Source organism: Loxodonta africana, chromosome 3, assembly GCF_030014295.1.
Source record: "Loxodonta africana isolate mLoxAfr1 chromosome 3, mLoxAfr1.hap2, whole genome shotgun sequence".
Taxonomy (NCBI): domain Eukaryota; kingdom Metazoa; phylum Chordata; class Mammalia; order Proboscidea; family Elephantidae; genus Loxodonta; species Loxodonta africana.
The window spans coordinates 8,137,782-8,156,171 of record NC_087344.1 but is presented as its reverse complement, the minus strand read 5'-3'; the positions used below and the strand labels follow the sequence as shown (position 1 = coordinate 8,156,171).

Sequence of the window (18,390 nt, the reverse complement as noted above, 5' to 3'; positions counted from 1 at the left end):
CTAGGCCCATGAGTAATGGGTGTCCCATTAGCCTTCAGGTCCTTGGGAAGGAGACCCATGATTCTGTCAGCAGCTTCCCCAAAGAAACATTCTGTTGGCATTGCTAAAATCTGTTTTGGTAGCCTATGGGGAACAGCTGAGACGTCTTGGTATTATAGGTGTCTTTGAAGTACGTTACAGAAGTGAGACATGTTTGTGGAGAGAGGGTGGTAGAAATAAGGGGCTAACATCAGGTGGTCTGTGTTAAGCGTTTTAACTGCAACAGTACACATAGTTCTCGGGGCAATCCTGTGAGGTATGAGAAGAAGAAACCAGCATAAAGAGGGCAAGTGCCTTACTCAAGGTCACACAGCCCAGCTAGGAAGCAACAAGGCCCACGTTTAATTAAATCAGGGGTCTCAGCCATCAGAGCTGCTGCTCTTAACCGCAATTAAAACTAAACTGCCTTCCTGTGGAGCCCTTTTGGCACAGTGGTTAAGAGCGAGGCTTCTCACCAAAAGGTCTGCAGTTTGAATCAACCAGCTGCTCCTTGGAAACCCTGTGGGGCAGTTCTACTCTGTCCTGTAGGGTCACTATGAATTAGAATCAACTCGCCGGCAACGAGTTTTGTTTTTTGTTTGGGGATTTTTTGCCTTCATGTAGCTTTCCTAGTAGGCTGTCGCTTGCTGACATCAAGTCAGTTGTGATTCGTGGCAGCCCCGTGCATGCAGAGTAGAACTGTACTCCGTAGGTTTTAAGGCTGCAGCCTTGTGGGTGCAGATCATCACGACTGTCTTCTGAGCCTCTGGGTGGGTTCAAACCACCAGACTTTTTCTTAGTATAATTTGGTTATGTGGGCAATTCGGTGACATTAATTATATTCACTGTGTTATACAACCATCACCAAATTTTATTTATTTTAAGAAGAAGAGCCGAATACACTAACAAAAGCACACACCGTTGTTAACTCTGGTGCACACCATTAATCGTCCTGGCACATGTCTTTAAAACTAGTTGGACATTACTAAAAACAGCCCAAACTCCATGCTGTGGAAGTTCAGGAGGGAGAAAGGATGAGCCGAGAGGTCCCCTTGGCCTGGACAGATCTCGGCCCAGGTTGGCAGGGAGAGAGGACAAGGGCACTTGTTAGAGGACCCCACGGCACCTGACTCCTGTCCGGGAGCCTGATGCAGGGTTGGCATTTAGTATGTGTGGAATTTAACTGTCGGAGACAAACGATATTAGGGAATATGGGAGTCAAGTTTGAATAGCTGAGATGATTTAGTTCAGCACTTAAAATTGTCTTCCTTTGAAATGTTACTAACAGTTTCCTTACCTGCCTGTGCATAACATGCTACTCTTCCCCCGCAAAAGTATGCAAAAATTACTGGGTGCGGTGTGTTAGTTTTTCAGGGTGAGAGCCTACTGCTCTCTTCAGTAGGCACTTGATGTCCTCTGTTGCCCCTCCACCTTCAGATAGACTCTGTGTTTGGAAAAACTATCTCCCTACAAAACGTAGAAATAATAATTCATACATGGTGGAAAAGGTTTAAAATCAGTTCCTAGTAATTGTTCTTAAACAGTCGGCGTGTTTCTCAAGTGCATACCAGCAGCACGCATGCTTGTCCTGTGTACGGGTGTATCTAGCATTTGAGGAGAACGGCCCCCACAAGCCTCCCGCCCGTTTCATTATGCACGTTTCTAAATTATGGCAGATACCGCGAGTAGAAATGGTGACCACACCGAGAGAGGTGGGCTACCATGACCATGGTTTTCAAATCATCCCCACCTAACTGCTGACGGAGCGCTTGGTTCCATGGGGATGACGCCCACGCGCGTGCGGGTGCCGCTCAGCATGAGCCGGGCTGTTACAGCATTTCAGCAATTCAAGTTTATTGACCATGTTTGCAAATAGAACCGTAATAAAGAAGGAAGAGAAGAGCGAGAGAAAGGAGGAAAAGAAGCCTGGAGACATTAAGAAAGAAGAAAAAGACCCAGATGACCTGAAACCGGGACCTCCCAGTCGATCCAGAGTCACGAAATCAGGTGATTGAAGTCTGGCACGTGGCAGTGGCAGCAGGCGAAGCCAGTGTCGGATAGCTAGGGCGCCAGCCGAGTGAGGTAAGGTGAGGCGGCCGTCCTTTTAAAAGTGACCTCGCCGAGCATCAGAGCCCTTTGGGCACAGTGGCTAAGAGCTACGGCTGCTAACCAAAAAGCAGCTTGGGTCTCCCGGCTGCTCCGTGGAACCCGTGAGGCAGTTCTACTCTGTCCTGTGGGGTCACTGTGAGGCAGAAGTGACAAGGATAGGTTCGGTCTGGTTTGGTCTTGCTGAGTTCTGCTACGTCTGGCTTTTGTTTTATGTAGCCACTAAAGAAACTGAGCCTGGGGCTTTGAAGTGTCTGAGGACATTGTGCGTAGCGTCGGGGCGCTGGGGTGTGTGCTGTATGTTTGCTGGTGCACTCAGCAGCTGGGTTCTTGCCATTCCCGAGTCTTTGGCCGAATGTAGTGGGCAGTTTGCAGGAGGGAGCAGTCCTGGTTCCCGTAACTAATTCGATGCAGTTCTGCAAGTGTGTCATCAGGCTTTCTCAGTGTTTGTAATAAAGACAGACGGAGCACGAGAGGTAGAGGAAGCTACAGCCTCCGAATATCTATCTGTTACGGTGGTGGTACTGGGAACATCCCATTTATGTTGTCATTTCTTAGAATTTGCATGAGACTCCAGAGAACGTTTTGTAACATAAATAAAACCCATCCCTGGAGAACACAAAAACAAAAAACCCAGCTATCTAGAGCGTTGAAATCTGGTACAGCGCATTGTGAGTTAGAGCTTAAGCGTTCAGGGTAATACAGCAGCAGTCTCACGACGAACAGATATTTAAAACACATCCAGGTATTGTAAACCTCCCTAAGTCATCGTGCCAGCGGCTAGGGCCTGGTTCCCATGTCAGAGGGAGAAAGAGCCAGTTTGGAAGCGTTCATTGCTGTTGGTGGGTGAAGGAAGCCCCCACTCCCCATCTGCCCAGGCGTCCCCCGTGTTGTCAGGCCGTGCAGCGCAAAAACAGAAGTGCCTGATTGCAAGCATGGAGGCCCAGGCTCTACAGAGGTTTACACGCGTGTGGGAGGAAGTAAAATAAAAATGGTTATCTTAGAGCTACTAGGATTCAGTGTGAAGGGCAAGGATTTCTGGGTGGATGTGTTTGTGTACACGTGCAAAGTGCATTTTACCTCTGGAGTTAACTCGTATGATGTGAACAGATCACAGCTACTTTACCCCAGACAAGCAAAGATCGATCAGGTATCACCATATCTCGGTGCTTACTGCGGGCCAGATAGGCTCAACACTTGATATCCTGGTCAATAGAGATGAGAAGCAGGGGCCCCAAAGGTTGGCATCAGTCGCTTGGCCTGATCCCGTGAGTCCGACACCTGGGTCTTAACTCAGGTGTGCTGGTGTTGGGAAGTTAGGGTGCTGGCGTACTTAATAGATGGCCGTTTCTTCCTGAAGGAAGCAGAGGAATGGAGCGGACAGTCGTGATGGACAAGTCAAAAGGGGAGCCCGTCATCAGCGTGAAAACCACCAGCAGATCCAAAGAGAGAGTGAGTATTGCTTGGGCCATCTTGGGTCCAGTTGACTTTAGTGGCAGTTGAAGAACTGTTTGATTTTTATTATAAAAACTGGTGTTTGGCTTTTAAAATTGTAAGAGATCTTTGAAGTACTCAGGAGGCATATTTTTCATTGTTTAGATATGAAATTAAGTTCTAAAGTTTCTTTCCAAACAGTATCTACCCATTTGCTTTTCTTATCTAGGCTGACCCTTTGCCAAGTATTTGTCGGGTTATGGTGTATTCTGAAAAGACGATTGATTCAGAAAATTCAGCCTACCCTGGGATAGGAGGGGCAAGACTCAGGGTTTTCGAGCTGGAGGGCAGTTTATTAAATTTTTTTATAGTTGATTTTTTCCTCTTCTATTAAATTTACCCAAAGGAAAACCAAGAACCTACCCAAAATAGTGTTTTTCGTATTACCAGATAGAAACCAAACCAGTTGCCATGGAGTCGATTCATGACGACCCCGTGTGTGTCAGAGTAAATTGTGTTCTGCAGGGTTTTCAGTGGCTGGCTTTTCAGAAGTACATGGCCAGGCTTTCTTGTGAGGTACCCCTAGGTGGATTCAAACCGCCAACCTTTTGGTGAGCAGCAGGGCACATTTACCGTTTGTGCCGTGCGGGGTCTGCTGTTACCAGATGATGTGGTTAGGTGCCGTTGAGTTCCGATTCACAGCAACCCTGTGTACAGCAAAACAAAACGCTGCCCAGTCCTGCGCCATCCGTAAAATCTCTCTTGTGCCTGAGCCCATTGTTGCAGCCACTGTGTCACTCCATCTTGTTCACAGTCTTCCCCTTTTTCACTGACCCTCTACCTTACCAAGCATGATTTCCTTCTCCAGGGACTGAGCCCTCCTGCTAACATGTCCAAAGTACATGAGTCAAAGCTATATTTCCTGAGTTGTACACAGAGCTGTTTCTGTGAAGATCACAGCATAGAAAGCCCCATGGGGCCGTTTTACTCAGTTACCAGGGTCCCTTAGGGTGGGTTCTAAGTCGTTCACTTAGCAGTCAAACTTTCACCATTGTGCCACCAAGGCTCCTTCCAGGTGTGTCTAGTTGTGTGCATTTCTCACCTGTGGATTCGTGTAGCCACCACTGCCCTCGCGATGCAGAACTGTCCCGTCACCACAAAGCTGCTGTTTGTAGTCACACCAATCCTACTGCCACATCCCTGACCCCTGGCAACCACTCTATAATCTTGTCATTGTGGCAGCATTCTCCAGGTGGAATCGTACAGCGTGTGACCTTTTGGGATTGGCTTTTTTCACTCAGCACAATGCCTTTGCAGTTCATGCAGGTTCTTATGTATTTCCTTTTTCCTTTAAAAAGCTGTGTGTTATTTGGTTTGTCCCTGAGTGGTACAAATGGTGAACGTGCTTAACTGCTAACCCAGAAGACTGGAGGTTCAAGTCCACCCAGAGGCAGCTCAGAAGTAAGGCCGAGAGATCTCCTTCCAAAAGATGAGCCTTGAAAACCCTGTAGAGCAGTTCTACTCTGACCCACATAGGGTCGTCATGAGTCAAAAATGACTTGACAGCAGTTGGTTTTATTATTCAGTGTATGGATGTATTCGATCTTTGTTTTTGTTTATACGTATATAAAATACTGTGTTTTCGGTGAAGGTTTACACATCAGTTTAGGTTCCTGTTCCGCAATTTCCACACAAACCCTTCAGTGGCATTGGTTGCATTCTTCAGTGTGTGAACGTTCTCATTGTTTTTCTTCTGGTTATTCCATTTCCATTAATCTAGTTTCCGTGTCTCTTATCCTCTCATCTTTGTTATAAAGTATTCGTTGACCGTTTGGTCTCACACAGATTTTTTTTTTTTTTTTAACAGCGCAGTACTCTGACACACATGGGGTCACCATGAGTTGGAACAAAAAAATAATAATAAATAAAAAGCACAGTATTCACAGGTGATATTTTTTATTTTGTGAGGCGGTGTGTTACTTAGCTGTAAGATGACCTTGGGGGTAGTTCCTGTTCCCAAGGTTTAAAAAGTATCTCAGGGCAGTAGTCTCAGGGAGTCTTCTAGTCTCAGCTGGTCCCGTAAGTCTGGATTTTTTTTAAGAATTCAAGGTTCTGTTCCACATTTTTCTCTCATTCTCTTGGGATCCATCTATTGCGGTCCTGGTGTATCCTGATTGTTCTAACCAGTTCCCTATGTGATGGGTCTGGTCGTTGCTACCTCCCCTGTTAAAACTGCCGTGGTGGGCATTCATACGCATGTCGACTTATGGCGCCCCCATGTGACAGGGTAGAACTGCCCCATAGGGTTTTTTTGGCTGTAATTTTTATGGAAGTATATTGCCAGGCCCTTCTCCCACAGTGCCGCTGGTGGGTTCAAACTGCCAACCTGGGCCACCAGGTCTCCTATTCATACGCCTAGCTTTTTAGCAAGACTCTTACATTACATGGCAAAAGCCTATCAGCGGGTTTTCTGGGGTAGAAGGTATGGACACATTGTTTTGGATGGAGGGCCTCACATTGCCCTTTGGAACAGTCATCGAGGACACTTCCATTGATGGCGGTATACTGTGTGCAGGTCACTGGGAAGGGGCTCCGCCAGCTTCTGAAGCCACATGTTTAGCTCTGGCCTGCTCGCTGCCACGCTGACCGCCTGTGCCAGGTGTACCTCCCCGTCCCCTCCTCACCCCATCCAGCCTGTGATCAGAAGATCTTAAAACATGGGCCGGCCTCACGGGTGATGAGTGTCATTGGGATGATTCAGGCTGCGTGTCTTCCCTGGTCCCCTCTGTGCAGAAAATACCTGGCTGTAACCTTTGCCCATTTTTCTATTGGGTTGCTCTATCTTTTTTTGAAATTTGACCCCCGTATGAGCTACTTAAGAAAATAAGCTGCAGGGTTTTTTTTCAAATGTCATTCCCAGGCACCTGCCCCTAGAGATTCTGAGTTTGTGGATTCACGGGAGGTGCTGGTCACCAAGCTGTGTAAAATCTTCCTGGCAGAGTTGGGACCAGGGCAATTGTCGCTGCCTTGAGAGCCTCAGAAATAGCTTTAGGGAAGTTGATCCTTCATGTTTTGTACCTGGTTGTTAGGTGGTGTGGAATTGGCTACTAGCCAATTCCGACTCAACAGCAACCCCGTGTAACAGAGTAGAACTGCCCTGTAGGGTTTCCTAGGCTATAATCTTCATGGGAGCAGATCACCAGGTTTTTCTCCTGTGGAGCTGCTTGATGGGTTCGGACGGCCAGCCTTTTCAGTTAACAGCCAGGCCCTTAACTGTGGTGCCACAAGGGCTCTGTACTTTGTCAGGAGTTCGATTTACGTGAAAGCATCCTTGGCTCGGGCCACTTTAAGGCTGTCTGCCTGAGGCCAGAGCCAGCACTTGACAACTTAGAAGTGCAGCCCCTCGCCCAGCTGTCCACACAGCTGTTTGCCAGCTTCCATGCTAGGCTGCAGTGGCACTGTGTGGACAGGCCCCACATGCTGCTGGGGGCCAGCCTCAGAGCAGCCAGATTTTCCTCGCCATCATATGGAGTACTGGTTTGGCTGCTCTAGAAAACTTGCCTGCCGGTTCTCTGATGTTTCATCCAGCCTCTTCTGTTAACGTCTCTTGACTGAGAGCAAGATGTTCTCCAGGCTCTTAAGCGGGCTTGGAGTCAGGTAGGCTGGACCCAGCCTGTTGTTTGAGACCAAGTCCTCCCATATAAACCAAATGGGACCAAGGGGTCATCTAACCCATATTAGGCACCTTTACTTTTTTTTTTTGACCTTAATATACCACTTTTGCCCAACAGAGCTCCAAGAGTCAGGATCGCAAGTCAGAAAGCAAAGAGAAGAGAGACATCTTGTCATTCGATAAAATCAAAGAGCAGCGGGAGCGGGAGCGCCAGAGGCAGCGGGAGCGGGAGATCCGGGAGACGGAGAGGCGGCGGTGAGCCGGGGGCTGGGCAGGGGGTGTCTGATTTCCTTCAGAGGTGCTCCCCTTGTGCCCAAACGTTCTCTGGGGCAGTCTCCTTCCTGAGCCTGAGAGCAACCTCCCAGGAGCTCTAGCACATTTACCCTGAGCCCAAAGGGAAGCTCGGGACCTTCCAAGAATGTCCCTTAGACATCAGGGGTCAGGACCTGAGGCTCAGCAAGGCCCGCTTGTGCCTCGCAGCATTTCCTTAGCTAGAGTGGGACCTTGGCCTGCCGAGAAACTCATCTATGTGCGGCTTTGGTGGTTGCGCTTCTGTCGATAAACCTTCTATACAAATAGGATCAAGATGGCACCTGGAGTTTGTTTGCCTTAGACGTGGTGTTCATAGCTTTGCTACCTTCAGTTTGGAAAAGAAAGGCCTTGTTTTGTCATGTCTTCAGACAGCTGCAGGCCCACACAGTCATCTTTGCCAAGCATGTTGTGTGTGACATGTGGTCTGTGTGTGGCCCCTGGACACTGTGGCCTGTGACCTGAGGCCTCGGCCTCTGATGCTGGACCAGCATCCAATGGTCCGTCCCCATATCTCTAGAGTCTCCTGTCCTTAAAAGCAGTTGGTCTTTTTTGAGGGGAGGTGTGAAAAAAAAGGCAGGTTCATTGTGATAATCCATAACACAGAAAGTGACAGTATACCCCCAGCACACACACACAGCTGCAGTTACCACTTCTGAAAGGTTTGTTTCCTGTGCACAGCCGCCATAGTGGTACTGATCGTCCAGCCCCCCTCGGACCTGGGTGTCATGCTGCTTTGCGCTTCCTCCTCCTCAGCAATATGTGGCTTCATTTTGACAGCTGTGAGCTGAGTCTTAGGAGTCAGTCCCTGGGTGGTGCAAGCACTTAATGCGCTCAGTTGCTAACTGGTTGCTAACCAAAAGGTTGGCTTGAGAGTCTACTAAGAGGTGCCACAGAACAAAGGCCTGGCAGTCTACTTCTGAAAACCCAGCCCCTGAAAGCCCTACGGAGCAGAGTTCTGCTCTGACACGTGGAGCCGCCATGAGTTGAAGTTGACAGCAGCTGGTGCTGGTTTTCTGCCAAACCTTCCTGGTCTTAAACCTGTGTCTCCTCTCCTTTACCTTCCCTTTCTCCCAGCTTGTCCTTGGGATTCTGTTTTTCTTTGAGAAAAGTAAACATCATCCGATTGGGGCTTTTGGCTGATCGAGCCTCTTAGCACCGGTAGGTTAGTGCCTGCCACCCGGTAGCTGCTGAATGGCAGCAGGATCTGGGTGACGTCACCAGGAAACATGCCAGGAGCCTGGTGTTTTCCCTGACTCCTGCAGAGATGCTCTCTGGCACGGCATACCCAATAGCAGAGTTCTGACAGGTTCTCTGCCCTCAGGGAGCGGGAGCAGCGGGAACGGGAGCAGCGCCTGGAAGCCTTCCATGAGAGGAAGGAGAAGTCCCGGCTCCAGCGGGAGCGCATGGAGCTGGACTGCCAACGGCAGCGGCTGGAGCGCGAGCGCTGGGAGCGCGAGCGGCTGGAGCGCGAGCGCATGCGTGTGGAACGCGAGCGCAGGAAGGAGCAGGAGCGCATCCACCGCGAGCGCGAGGAGCTGCGGCGCCAGCAGGAGAAGCTGCGCTACGAACAGGAGCGGCGGCCTGCCTTCCGGAGACCCTATGACATGGATGGCCGGTGAGGATGCCAGGCCAGGAGGCTGGAGGGGTTGAAGGCCACAGCCACCATTCCCAACCTTCAGGTCGAGAAGGCCCGGGTGAAGGCCTGACAACATGGATGAGTGATGAGGATGCTGGGCCAGTGGGGGGATGGGGTGCTGAAAACCACAGCCACCATCACCAGCCATCAGGTGCAGGAGGCCTCCGATGAGGGTGGGGTGGCACATAGCTACCAGTTTGAACAGCTGGCACTGCTCCTGTCCACTTTAGCGTGGATAACAGAGATACTGAAGGTAAAACCCAGCACCACCATCTCAGAACTGGCCTTGAGCACCACCCCAGGTTTATGTACTTCCGTGTCACAGTCTCATGGCCTAGCGGCCTTTTCTGGGTCACATCAGACTTTAGAGCGTCTTGACAGCAAACCTGCTGAAGGTTTTCTGTGCTGCCCACCCCTGGGGCAACACTTGGACTATCCTGTCACTTGCCCCGTCACAGGGGAGCACAGCTGTCTTCTGGGCATTTATTTCAAGATGCCCAAACAGGCACGAGGCCCACATCCGCCTCGGCAGTCTCTGACTGTCGTTTCAGGGAAAGAGACCGAAACGGGGCCTCTCGAAAGCTGCGTTGTAGTGGAAAGGCAGGTGTATCGGTCTGGAGCGCCTCTGAGCTGTTTAGTGGATGACTGCCCATGAGGTAGTTTTCTAGTGAAAACAAGGAAGGGGATAACCTGTGAAAACCGGAATCTAAGGCGGGAACCTGTTAAAGAAGGAAAGCTCAGATTTTTCCACTAACAGCACTAGAAAAGTGGTAAGACTGCACCCTGCCAAAGGTGGAAAACTTGCAAGACCAGGGAAAGCAAGGCGGTCCTGTTGAGTTCCAGCTCTCACAGGTGTCATTGTAACTGGCAGCTGTCCCCAACTGATCTGATCCCCTCTGCAAAAAAACTCAGAGGGAGATTCAGGCTACAGTAGAAGACAGGGAAGGTAAAAACATGGCAGCTCCGATGGCATTCCAGAAGAATCAAACGTTCCGTTTTGCTCACTTGGGGATCGAGGTATTAAAGTCTGTGATACAGTTAGCCCACAGCGGTCCCATCCCCAAGCTTATCAGGTGAGAAGACCAGGGGGCCTCTTGGCAGTTTGGGGGTTTAATTTATCAAATGAAAGCGATGATGATCGTTTAGAGATTAGCCTTGCAGGACCTTTCATACTTCCTCTCCATCTCCAGCCTTTCCTTTTTCCTCCTTGTTTTTCATAAATGGGATTTACTTTTTTTTTTTTTAACGAAAACCACCACAGGCGAGATGACGCCTACTGGCCAGAAGGAAAACGGGCGGCACTGGAGGACAGATACCGCTCGGACTTCCCGCGGCCAGAGCACCGCTTCCACGACTTTGACCACCGCAGCCGGGGCCAGTACCAGGACCACATGGTCGACAGGTGAGTGGCCCTGTCCTCCCTCTGCAAGCTGGGGCCACCCACATCCCTTGGCATGCTGCGCAGAGGGGTCTCAACCTGTTCTTTGAAAATCTGTCCTATTTAGAGAGTCCACCGGCAGTAACTTTGGTCCCTTGAACGTGGGATTTAGAAAGCACAGAATTCGAGGCCAGTGTGCCAGAATCGGTGCCAGAATCCTTGGCTTCTCAAGCAGGAGGGCACCTCAGAGCCGGTCAGTCCACCTTCCTCGCTTCCGCAAAGGCACGGCGGTGGCGTTGGAGGTGTGATTTGTCCAAGAGCACACAGATGCTTGGTGACAGGACAGGGCTCCCAGCAGGCTGAGCTCTTACTGGGGTGTCTGTCAGTGTGTGGCTCAGCTCTCTGGGGCTGTGATCATTTTCAACATCTCTGCATGGCCGTGCCTCCTCTTCCTACCCCACCAGTTGATCCTGAGTCCCTCTGGAGTCATAGTTTCGGAGATCAGAAGAGCTTTGAGGAGGCCATGGCTGGGTCTCCTGTTGCAGGCTTAGAGAAGCACTGTGGCCTGCCGAAGAGGCATAGTGGGCTGGGCCACAGTCCAGTTCTCTAGCTCAGGTTTTAGGCTGTGCTCTCAGGGTTCATCAGCCGTGTAGGTTCCTGTGCTGGTCAGCTGCAGAGAGAATGACAGAGAAGTGCGTCCTTTGTCATTAGGACTGCTTTGCCTTTCGAGGGTCTGGGTGGGTTTTTTGGCCAGTGCTTTTTTTAATCTGACATATACCTAGTTCAGGTAGTCCCTGGGTGGTACAAATGATTGAGAACTCAGCTACTGAACAGAAAGTTGGAGGCTCTAGTTCACCCAGAGGCTCCTCAGAAGAAAGCCCTGGCCATCTGGAGGGTTTATAATGTCCCAAGGGTGTGGATCTATGGCTTCACAGGCTTTATTACTGTTGGTGTTATAAATGTTTCCCCAGAAAGCTGAGGCGCAACCCAGCTGCTTATCTGTGGGGCTCAGGCTGGGTGGAGCTGGGGGAGGCCTGGGCAGGGGCCTTGCCCTTAGGAAGTCCCCTCGATGGCACCTGGCTTTTCTCTCTGGTTTAGTAAAACCAGCCCTCGGTTTTCCAGTTCCGGGGTTCTGTCTTGTGAGTTCTCTTTTCGCTCCCTGGGCGGCATTTCCTGGAACATTTCAGCCTTGTCGCTGGAGACATCTTAAGATTTGGTGTGAGTCGCTGGGTTAGGTCACATCACGGCTTAGGGACCGTCTGGGGCTTCTGCTTGTCCCTGTTCCCTTTGCTTTTGTCACCAGGCCACAGGTGATGAGGCTTCATGGTGTGGGTCTCTCCTTCCGAAACCTTCCCGGGGAGGATGATGATGATGTGTGCCGTGGACTCAATTCTGACTCCTGGCAACTCCACATGATGGTGGAAGTGCACCGTAGCGTTTCCTAGACCGTAATCTTCACAGGAGCAGACCACCAGGTCTTTCTCCCGTGGAACCGCTGGGTGGTTTAGAACTGATGACCTTTCAGTTAGCAGCTGAGCACTTAACCGTTGTGCCACCAGGGCTTCTGGAAATTTCAGTTCAGTAAAATCTGTATTCCCACCTTCTTAGAACCTGGGTTCAATCCAGCTCCCAGGAAAAAGCCTTTATAGAGTCCAGCCAGCTGGAAACCCTTCTGCGTGGCCTGCAAAAATCCCACGTTTTAAACACTAAATACGCAATAACTAAGTGTTAGCTTCTGTGAAGGGGAAGACAATAACCAGCACTGGGGAAGCCAGCACAACTTATCCAAGGCAAGGTCACAGAAGCTCCACAGACACATCCAACTCCCTGAGGGAGCATATTACTGGGCTGAGGGCCGTGGATGGACCACGGTCTCAGGGAACATCTAGCTCATTTGGCATAACATAGTTTATAAAGAAAATGTTCTACATTCTACTTTGGTGAGTAGTGTCTGGGGTCTTTAAAAGCTTGTGAGGAGCCATCTAAGATACTCCATTGGAGCAAGGGAGAATGAAGACAACCAAACTAGATGGTGCTCAGCTACCACCACCAACTGCTCTGACAGGGATCACAACAGAGGGTTCTGGACAGAGCTGGAGAAAACTGTAGAACAAAATACTAACTCAAAACAACAACAGAAGGACCAGACTTCCTGGTCTGACAGGGACTGGAGAAACCCCTAACGTATGGCCCTAGGGCACTTTCTTAGCTCAGTACTGAAGTCACTCACAAGGTTCATCTTTCAGCCAAAGATTAGAACCAAAAAAAAAAAAAAAAAAAGCGTTGTCAAGTTGATTCCAACTCATGGTGACCCTAAAGGACAGAGTGGAACCGCTCCATAGAGTTTCCAAAGAGCACCTGGTGGATTCGAATTGCTGACCTTTTGGTTAGCAGCTGTATCTCTTAACCACTATGCCACGGGTTTCCCCAAAGATTAGACAGGCTCTTAAAACAAAAGGAGACCAAATGAGCACACCAGCCCAGGGGCATGGACAAGAAGGCAGGAGGGGACAGGAAAGTTGGTAATGGGGCACCCAGGGTCATGAAGGGAGAGTGTTGATGTGTCATGGAGTTGGCAACCAATGTCACAAAACAGTAAGTGTATTATTTGATGACAACCTGGTTTAGTCTGTAAACCCTCACCTAAAGTACGATAAAAAAAATTTTTTTTTTAAATCCCACGTCGCCGCTTTTTGAACGAGATGTTTTCCTTTTGCAGGAGAGAAGGTTCCAGGTCAGTGATGGTTGAGCGAGACGGGCAGGTGAGTAAACCAAGGCGCTGCTCCCAGGTCGAGGGTGCTGGTGGGTGAGTGGCCTGTGTCCTTGGTGGCCTGTGCTGGAGAGCCAGTCACTCAGTCACAGGCTCAGACGCACGGAAATGTCCTTCCTGACGAGCAGTTAGAAGTGCTGGCATTTCACTGTTTTCTGATTTTCGAGTCTGTGTTTTTCAAGTACTTGGGGGTCATTGTTGCTTAATTATACCTGGTAGGAACTGCAAGTATCTATTGATTGCCCCCCTCCACTCAACATGCCTTTTACGCCAGGCACTGCAGGGGTGCCCCAGAGCCCCCCCAATGGTACCTCCACAGCCAGCTAGGTGAGAGGTATGGGTAGTCATTGTCCAGCCCAGATTTGGGGGTTCCTTGTGTTTTTCGCCCTGTGCTGGGCCCTAGGGCTGTGAAAGTGACAAAAGTGGCCCTTGAGTCTGGTCATCTTTGGTATTCTAGGTGTTGGGTGTCAGGTAGCGAGGAGGGCCCATCCCCCCATAAACTGCCCCTTACGTTCCCGCCTGTAAACCTCCCCGCATCTCCCATAAAAAACCTCCCTCCCACATCCCCTGAACCCAGGGTCTGTCAGGGAGAGGGGGAGAGGGTGTCCTGAGAGGCCGGAGGACACAGTGTCATGAAGAGTGAAAAGAAAGCCAGGTCCTGGCCACTGTTTTCTCAGTGGCCCCAAGAGGGGCCCTCAAGCCACAGAGAAGACGGGGCTGTCAATACGCAATGGCAGGCTGGGGGGGGCACCCACGGACAGGTTCCTACAAGCACCTTGAGAGGGAGACAATAGCTTTTGGCAGACTCGGACTCTTCACTGGGGAGGGTGTTGAGGGGCCGGGGCTCCATGGTATTTTCTGTCACTGTCCAGCCAGGAGCTGGGGCAGCAATGACAGTGGAGCTTCCCAGAGGCCTGCACAGGGTCCATGGTTAGACTGCCCCCTGTCGTCCTTGTGCCTTCCAGCACTACGATGAGCGCCATGGCCACGGAGGGCCCCCAGAACGCCACAGCCGGGACTCCCGGGACGGCTGGGGAGGCTACGGCCCAGACAAGAGGCTGAGTGAAGGCCGGTCGCTGCCGCCTACACCCAGGTTAGCGGGGGCAGGGCTGGGGGAGCGGTGCCACTTGGCCCTTGCCCATGGGAGGTCAGCCCTGCAGCCAGGCCCCATTCCAGACCCCTGTCTCTAGGCAAGTCTCCCAGAATCAGGATCTCAAGGGGAGGGGCAAGGTGCCTCCTCAGGGATGGAGCAGCCAGCTCAGCACTCCAGCTGGGGGGTGGCCGTCACCTGGACCTCTGACCCAGAAAACGTTTTTCTTCCTGATGACTTGGAGCCTTTCTTGGTTCTGCTCCTTCCCCAGTCTATAAGGGTGGACATCACCTTCCCCTCAAATCTTCTTGAAGCATATTTAAGCGGTGCCGTGTCTTCCTGGGGTCTCTGCTCTGATCCGCTCTTGGTCTGGATCAGGGCATCTCCTCCCTGGATGCACATGACACTCACTCATGGGAGATGGCACCTCACCCCAGGAAGCAGACGGAACAGGAGCTCAGTGGGAGGGACCTGGATCCTGGGATGTTTTAGTACCACCTCCACCTCCTCCAATTCTAGCATGCTATCAGGGTTGGGGGTCACTGGGCTACATCCTTCCAGAGGTTTCCAGGGGCGCCTTGCTCACTTCATGCTGTGCCTCACAGCATGACCCCAAGCTGCTTCAGCTCTGGGAGACCCATCGACTTGTTGACTCTGTGGTCCTGGGCTTGTCGGGGAGGTGTCCAGCAAAGAGACCTTTGTTCTGACTGCCCAGACCCTGCCCTTCACTGGCCTCCCTGATAGGCGCTCGCTGAAGGTCAGCACACAGGACACTGACCCTTTTTAGCTGACCAAAGGTCTGTTTATGGCTGTCTTCAGGGCTGGCTCACGTTCACGCAGCTCATGGGTGCCAGTAGCAGGCCCAGCCTCTGCTTAGCGCTCCTGCTGCACGTCTGCTCCTGCGCTCCACTTGAATCTCGTCCTGGGCTGCATGGGAGGAGGCCCAGCCCAGCGCTAGGCTCTGCTGTGTGGCTGCTTTGGGCTCTCCCCTTGCCACTCTCTGCTAAGAGATCCTGGCACCTTTGCTGGTGGAAGTACCCACTACAGCTTATCTGTGTAAAGGATAGTTTACCCATTGAAAGGGGACTATTGAGCGGCTTTTAGTTTACTCACAGAGTTCTGCATCCATCGTCCCCAAAGATTTTAGAACATTTCCCTCACCCCAGAAAGAAATCCTGCACCCCTTACCCTTCACTGTAGTCCTTCCACCCCCAGCTCTGTTGTTGGGGGCCCTCGCGTCAATTCTCACTCATAGCGACCTCCTGCGACAGAGTACAACTGCTCTATAGGGTTTCCCAGGCTATAATCTTTACAGGAACAGATCACCAGGTCTTTTCCCTGTGGAATTGCTGGGTGGGTTCGAACCGCCGACCTTTCGGTTGGCAGCCCAGACCTTAACCACTGCAGCACCAGAGCCCCTTCCTCTGTCCCTGCTCAACCACTGATTTTCTGTCTGCCCACTGTGGGTATTTCATGTAGGTGTAAATAATACCATACTCATCCTTCCGTAACTATTTTCAGTCGGCCTGTTTTCAAGGTTCATCCACGTTGTAGCATATATCTGACTCTTTCTCTGAGGCCGAGCGGTGTTCTACACATAGAAATGCCGTATTTTGTTTTCATCAGTGGATAGACACTTAGGTTGTATTCCTTTTGGGGGTCTCATTAGTAATGCTTCTGTGAATATGCATACAAAAGGTTTTGTGTGGGCATCTGATTTCATTTGTCTTGGGTATAGAGAAACGAAAAGAGATGTTTAACCACTGGAACAATCACCAGGCTGCTCTCCACAGCGGTGGCATCATTTTGCGTTCCCACCCGCCAGTGCGTGAGGGTTCTAATTTCTGCGCGTTCTCACCACATCCTCTGTGGCCTTCTGAGTTCAGCGTTTCCGGTGGGGATGGGATGGTATCCCACTGCGCTTTTGATTTGCATTTCCCGTGGGAGAAAGAACCTGGCGATCTGCTCCCGCAAAGATTACAGCCACGCAAACCCTCTGGGGCAGTTCTGCCCCGCCACATGGGGTCCCTGAGAGTCAGAACCGACTCAGCAGCACACGGCAGCAGCAGTGACTACTGAGTCCCTTGGTAGTGCAAACAGTGAACATGCTCAGCTGCTGACTGAAAGGTCGCAGGTTCCAGTCCACCAAGCGGCACCTCAGAAGAAAGTTCTGGGGATCTGCTTCCCGAGGATTAGCCACTGAAAACCCTATCAGCACAGTTGTACCCTGACACACCTGGGGTCGCCGTGAGCTGGAATTACTCCACAGCAGTGGGTTTGCTTTGGTTGGCATGACTAAGGATGTCAAAACAAGTTGTCAGGTGCTTATCGGCCACTTGTCCATCTTTGGAGAAAAGTCTGTTCTGATCCTTCGCTCACTTCTCTCTGTAGCTCCTGGTCCACATCCTGCTGAGCCATGTTCCCGCCCTTGTGGGAAGGGATGCTGGCGTGCCGGGGGTGCCTTCTGACGGCATGACCTCAGAGGCCCATCTGGACAGTTTTGTGTCTGTTTCTCTTGGTGAAGGGGTGGACGCGACTGGGGAGAGCACAGCCAGAGGCTAGAAGACCACCAGGATCGCGCCTGGCAGGGCAGTGTGGACTCAGGCACGGCTGGCCGAGACCACTCACGGTGGCAAGGTACAAGCTGACCCCAACCACGGACGCGTGCACCCACTTTCTGGGGGGTGGCCAGGAGCTCCAGGTCCTGCTGCTGCAAAGAGCCAAACTCCTGGGATTGTTCAGAGTGTCGCGAGCAGGGAGTGTCTGCAAACTCTGTTTCCTTCCAGGTGGTGAGAGAGGCCCATCGGGCCCCTCGGGGCCGGGGCACGTGGCGAGCCGGGGCGGCATGTCGGGGTAAGGCGTGTTGTCCGAGGATGAGAGGGCTTTGTTCCTGATCCTACTTCCTCCCCCTTTTGCCTTTTTGTTCACCTTGCTGGATTGTGCATTTTGAAAACCAACCCAAAGAGGCTTTCTGCAACTTGGGCAAATGGCGCTTTCCAGCCCCCGGAACGCGTAGTGTGCTTGTGGGGTTTCTCACCTGGAAAAAGCCCAGCGTGCTCGCTCGGGGCTGCCGCGGGCACCCAGCAGTGTGGCCAAGAAACGCAGAGCGCTTCAAGGGGCCCTTCTGCCTTTGTTCCTAGGCGGGGCGGCTTTGCACAGGGGGGACATGCCCAGGGCCACGTGGCGCCAGCTGACGAACTGGAAGGTGGAGGACTGACCGGCCAGGACCGGGGCAGCAGTGTCCCCCACCCCCACCCGTACCCCCACTTCACCCGCCGCTACTAGGCCCCACGTGCTCCCTGGCGTTACCAGGTAGGCAGCCACACTGTCGGATCTGCTAGCCAGTCACCTTGACCTTGTGGAATCTTTTCAAAACAAGCAAATTCTGTCCCCAGGTTGTAGCTCAATACAATGTGAACTCACTTCCTCCTCCTCTTTTTTTTGTAATAAATGTGTTCATGTTTTGCCATTTTTAAGACCAGGTTTCTGTTACCGAGGCATTCCATTTTCCATTAATAAAAAGTTTACTGTTCGCACTCTGTGCGCGTTTGCTGCGGTGATTCCAGAACGTAGCTCCCCAGGCCTGTTGATCATCGGTGCTGCCGTGTTTCCTAGTCGGGAGCCAGCTGCGAGCCAGACACCGTCCTCATGTTTTACCTGTGTCGTCTCCTGGTATTCTCACGGCTGCCCTCTGAAATGGGGTGCCTATCTGCCCACTTTACAGATGAGGAGACTGAGGCTCAGATTTGTGAAATCACTTGCCCCAGGTCATAGAGTCATGAGCCTGTAAGGGGGGAAGTGAGATTGGAACTGAGGACTCTTTCATTTAGGTGCGGCTGTGCATCCCTGGGACTCTCGGGCGGGTCCCTGCACCTTCCAGGCCTCGTCCTCTGCAGAGGCACATGAGGGTTGGGGCCAGTGTCACAGGGCGGACCGAGAACCCAGAGTGCCTGCAGTGGTCACGGCCTGCTGT

At 51.5% G+C, this 18,390-nt stretch overlaps 1 protein-coding gene across 8 annotated transcripts in view; it reads left to right on the top strand.

Moving 5' to 3' along the window:
- Window positions 1-17,953, top strand: part of SAFB2 (scaffold attachment factor B2) — a 36,800-nt gene extending 18,847 nt beyond the window's left edge. For 6 of the 8 annotated variants that reach the window (XM_064280347.1, XM_003421658.4, XM_064280350.1 and 3 more), the window contains 10 exons: window positions 1,895-2,025; window positions 3,485-3,576; window positions 7,350-7,486; window positions 8,865-9,158; window positions 10,441-10,581; window positions 13,277-13,319; window positions 14,293-14,420; window positions 16,942-17,054; window positions 17,204-17,270; window positions 17,558-17,953. In XM_064280347.1, the coding sequence (XP_064136417.1) occupies window positions 1,895-2,025; window positions 3,485-3,576; window positions 7,350-7,486; window positions 8,865-9,158; window positions 10,441-10,581; window positions 13,277-13,319; window positions 14,293-14,420; window positions 16,942-17,054; window positions 17,204-17,270; window positions 17,558-17,702 (1,291 nt within the window). In that variant the 3' untranslated portion in view covers window positions 17,703-17,953. Of the gene's footprint in view, window positions 1-1,894; window positions 2,026-3,484; window positions 3,577-7,349; window positions 7,487-8,864; window positions 9,159-10,440; window positions 10,582-13,276; window positions 13,320-14,292; window positions 14,421-16,808; window positions 16,917-16,941; window positions 17,055-17,203; window positions 17,271-17,557 lie in introns of those variants that run through there. The other 2 variants (XM_064280348.1, XM_064280349.1) reach the window with 2 other exon arrangements.
- Window positions 17,954-18,390: the final 437 nt, after the last annotated feature.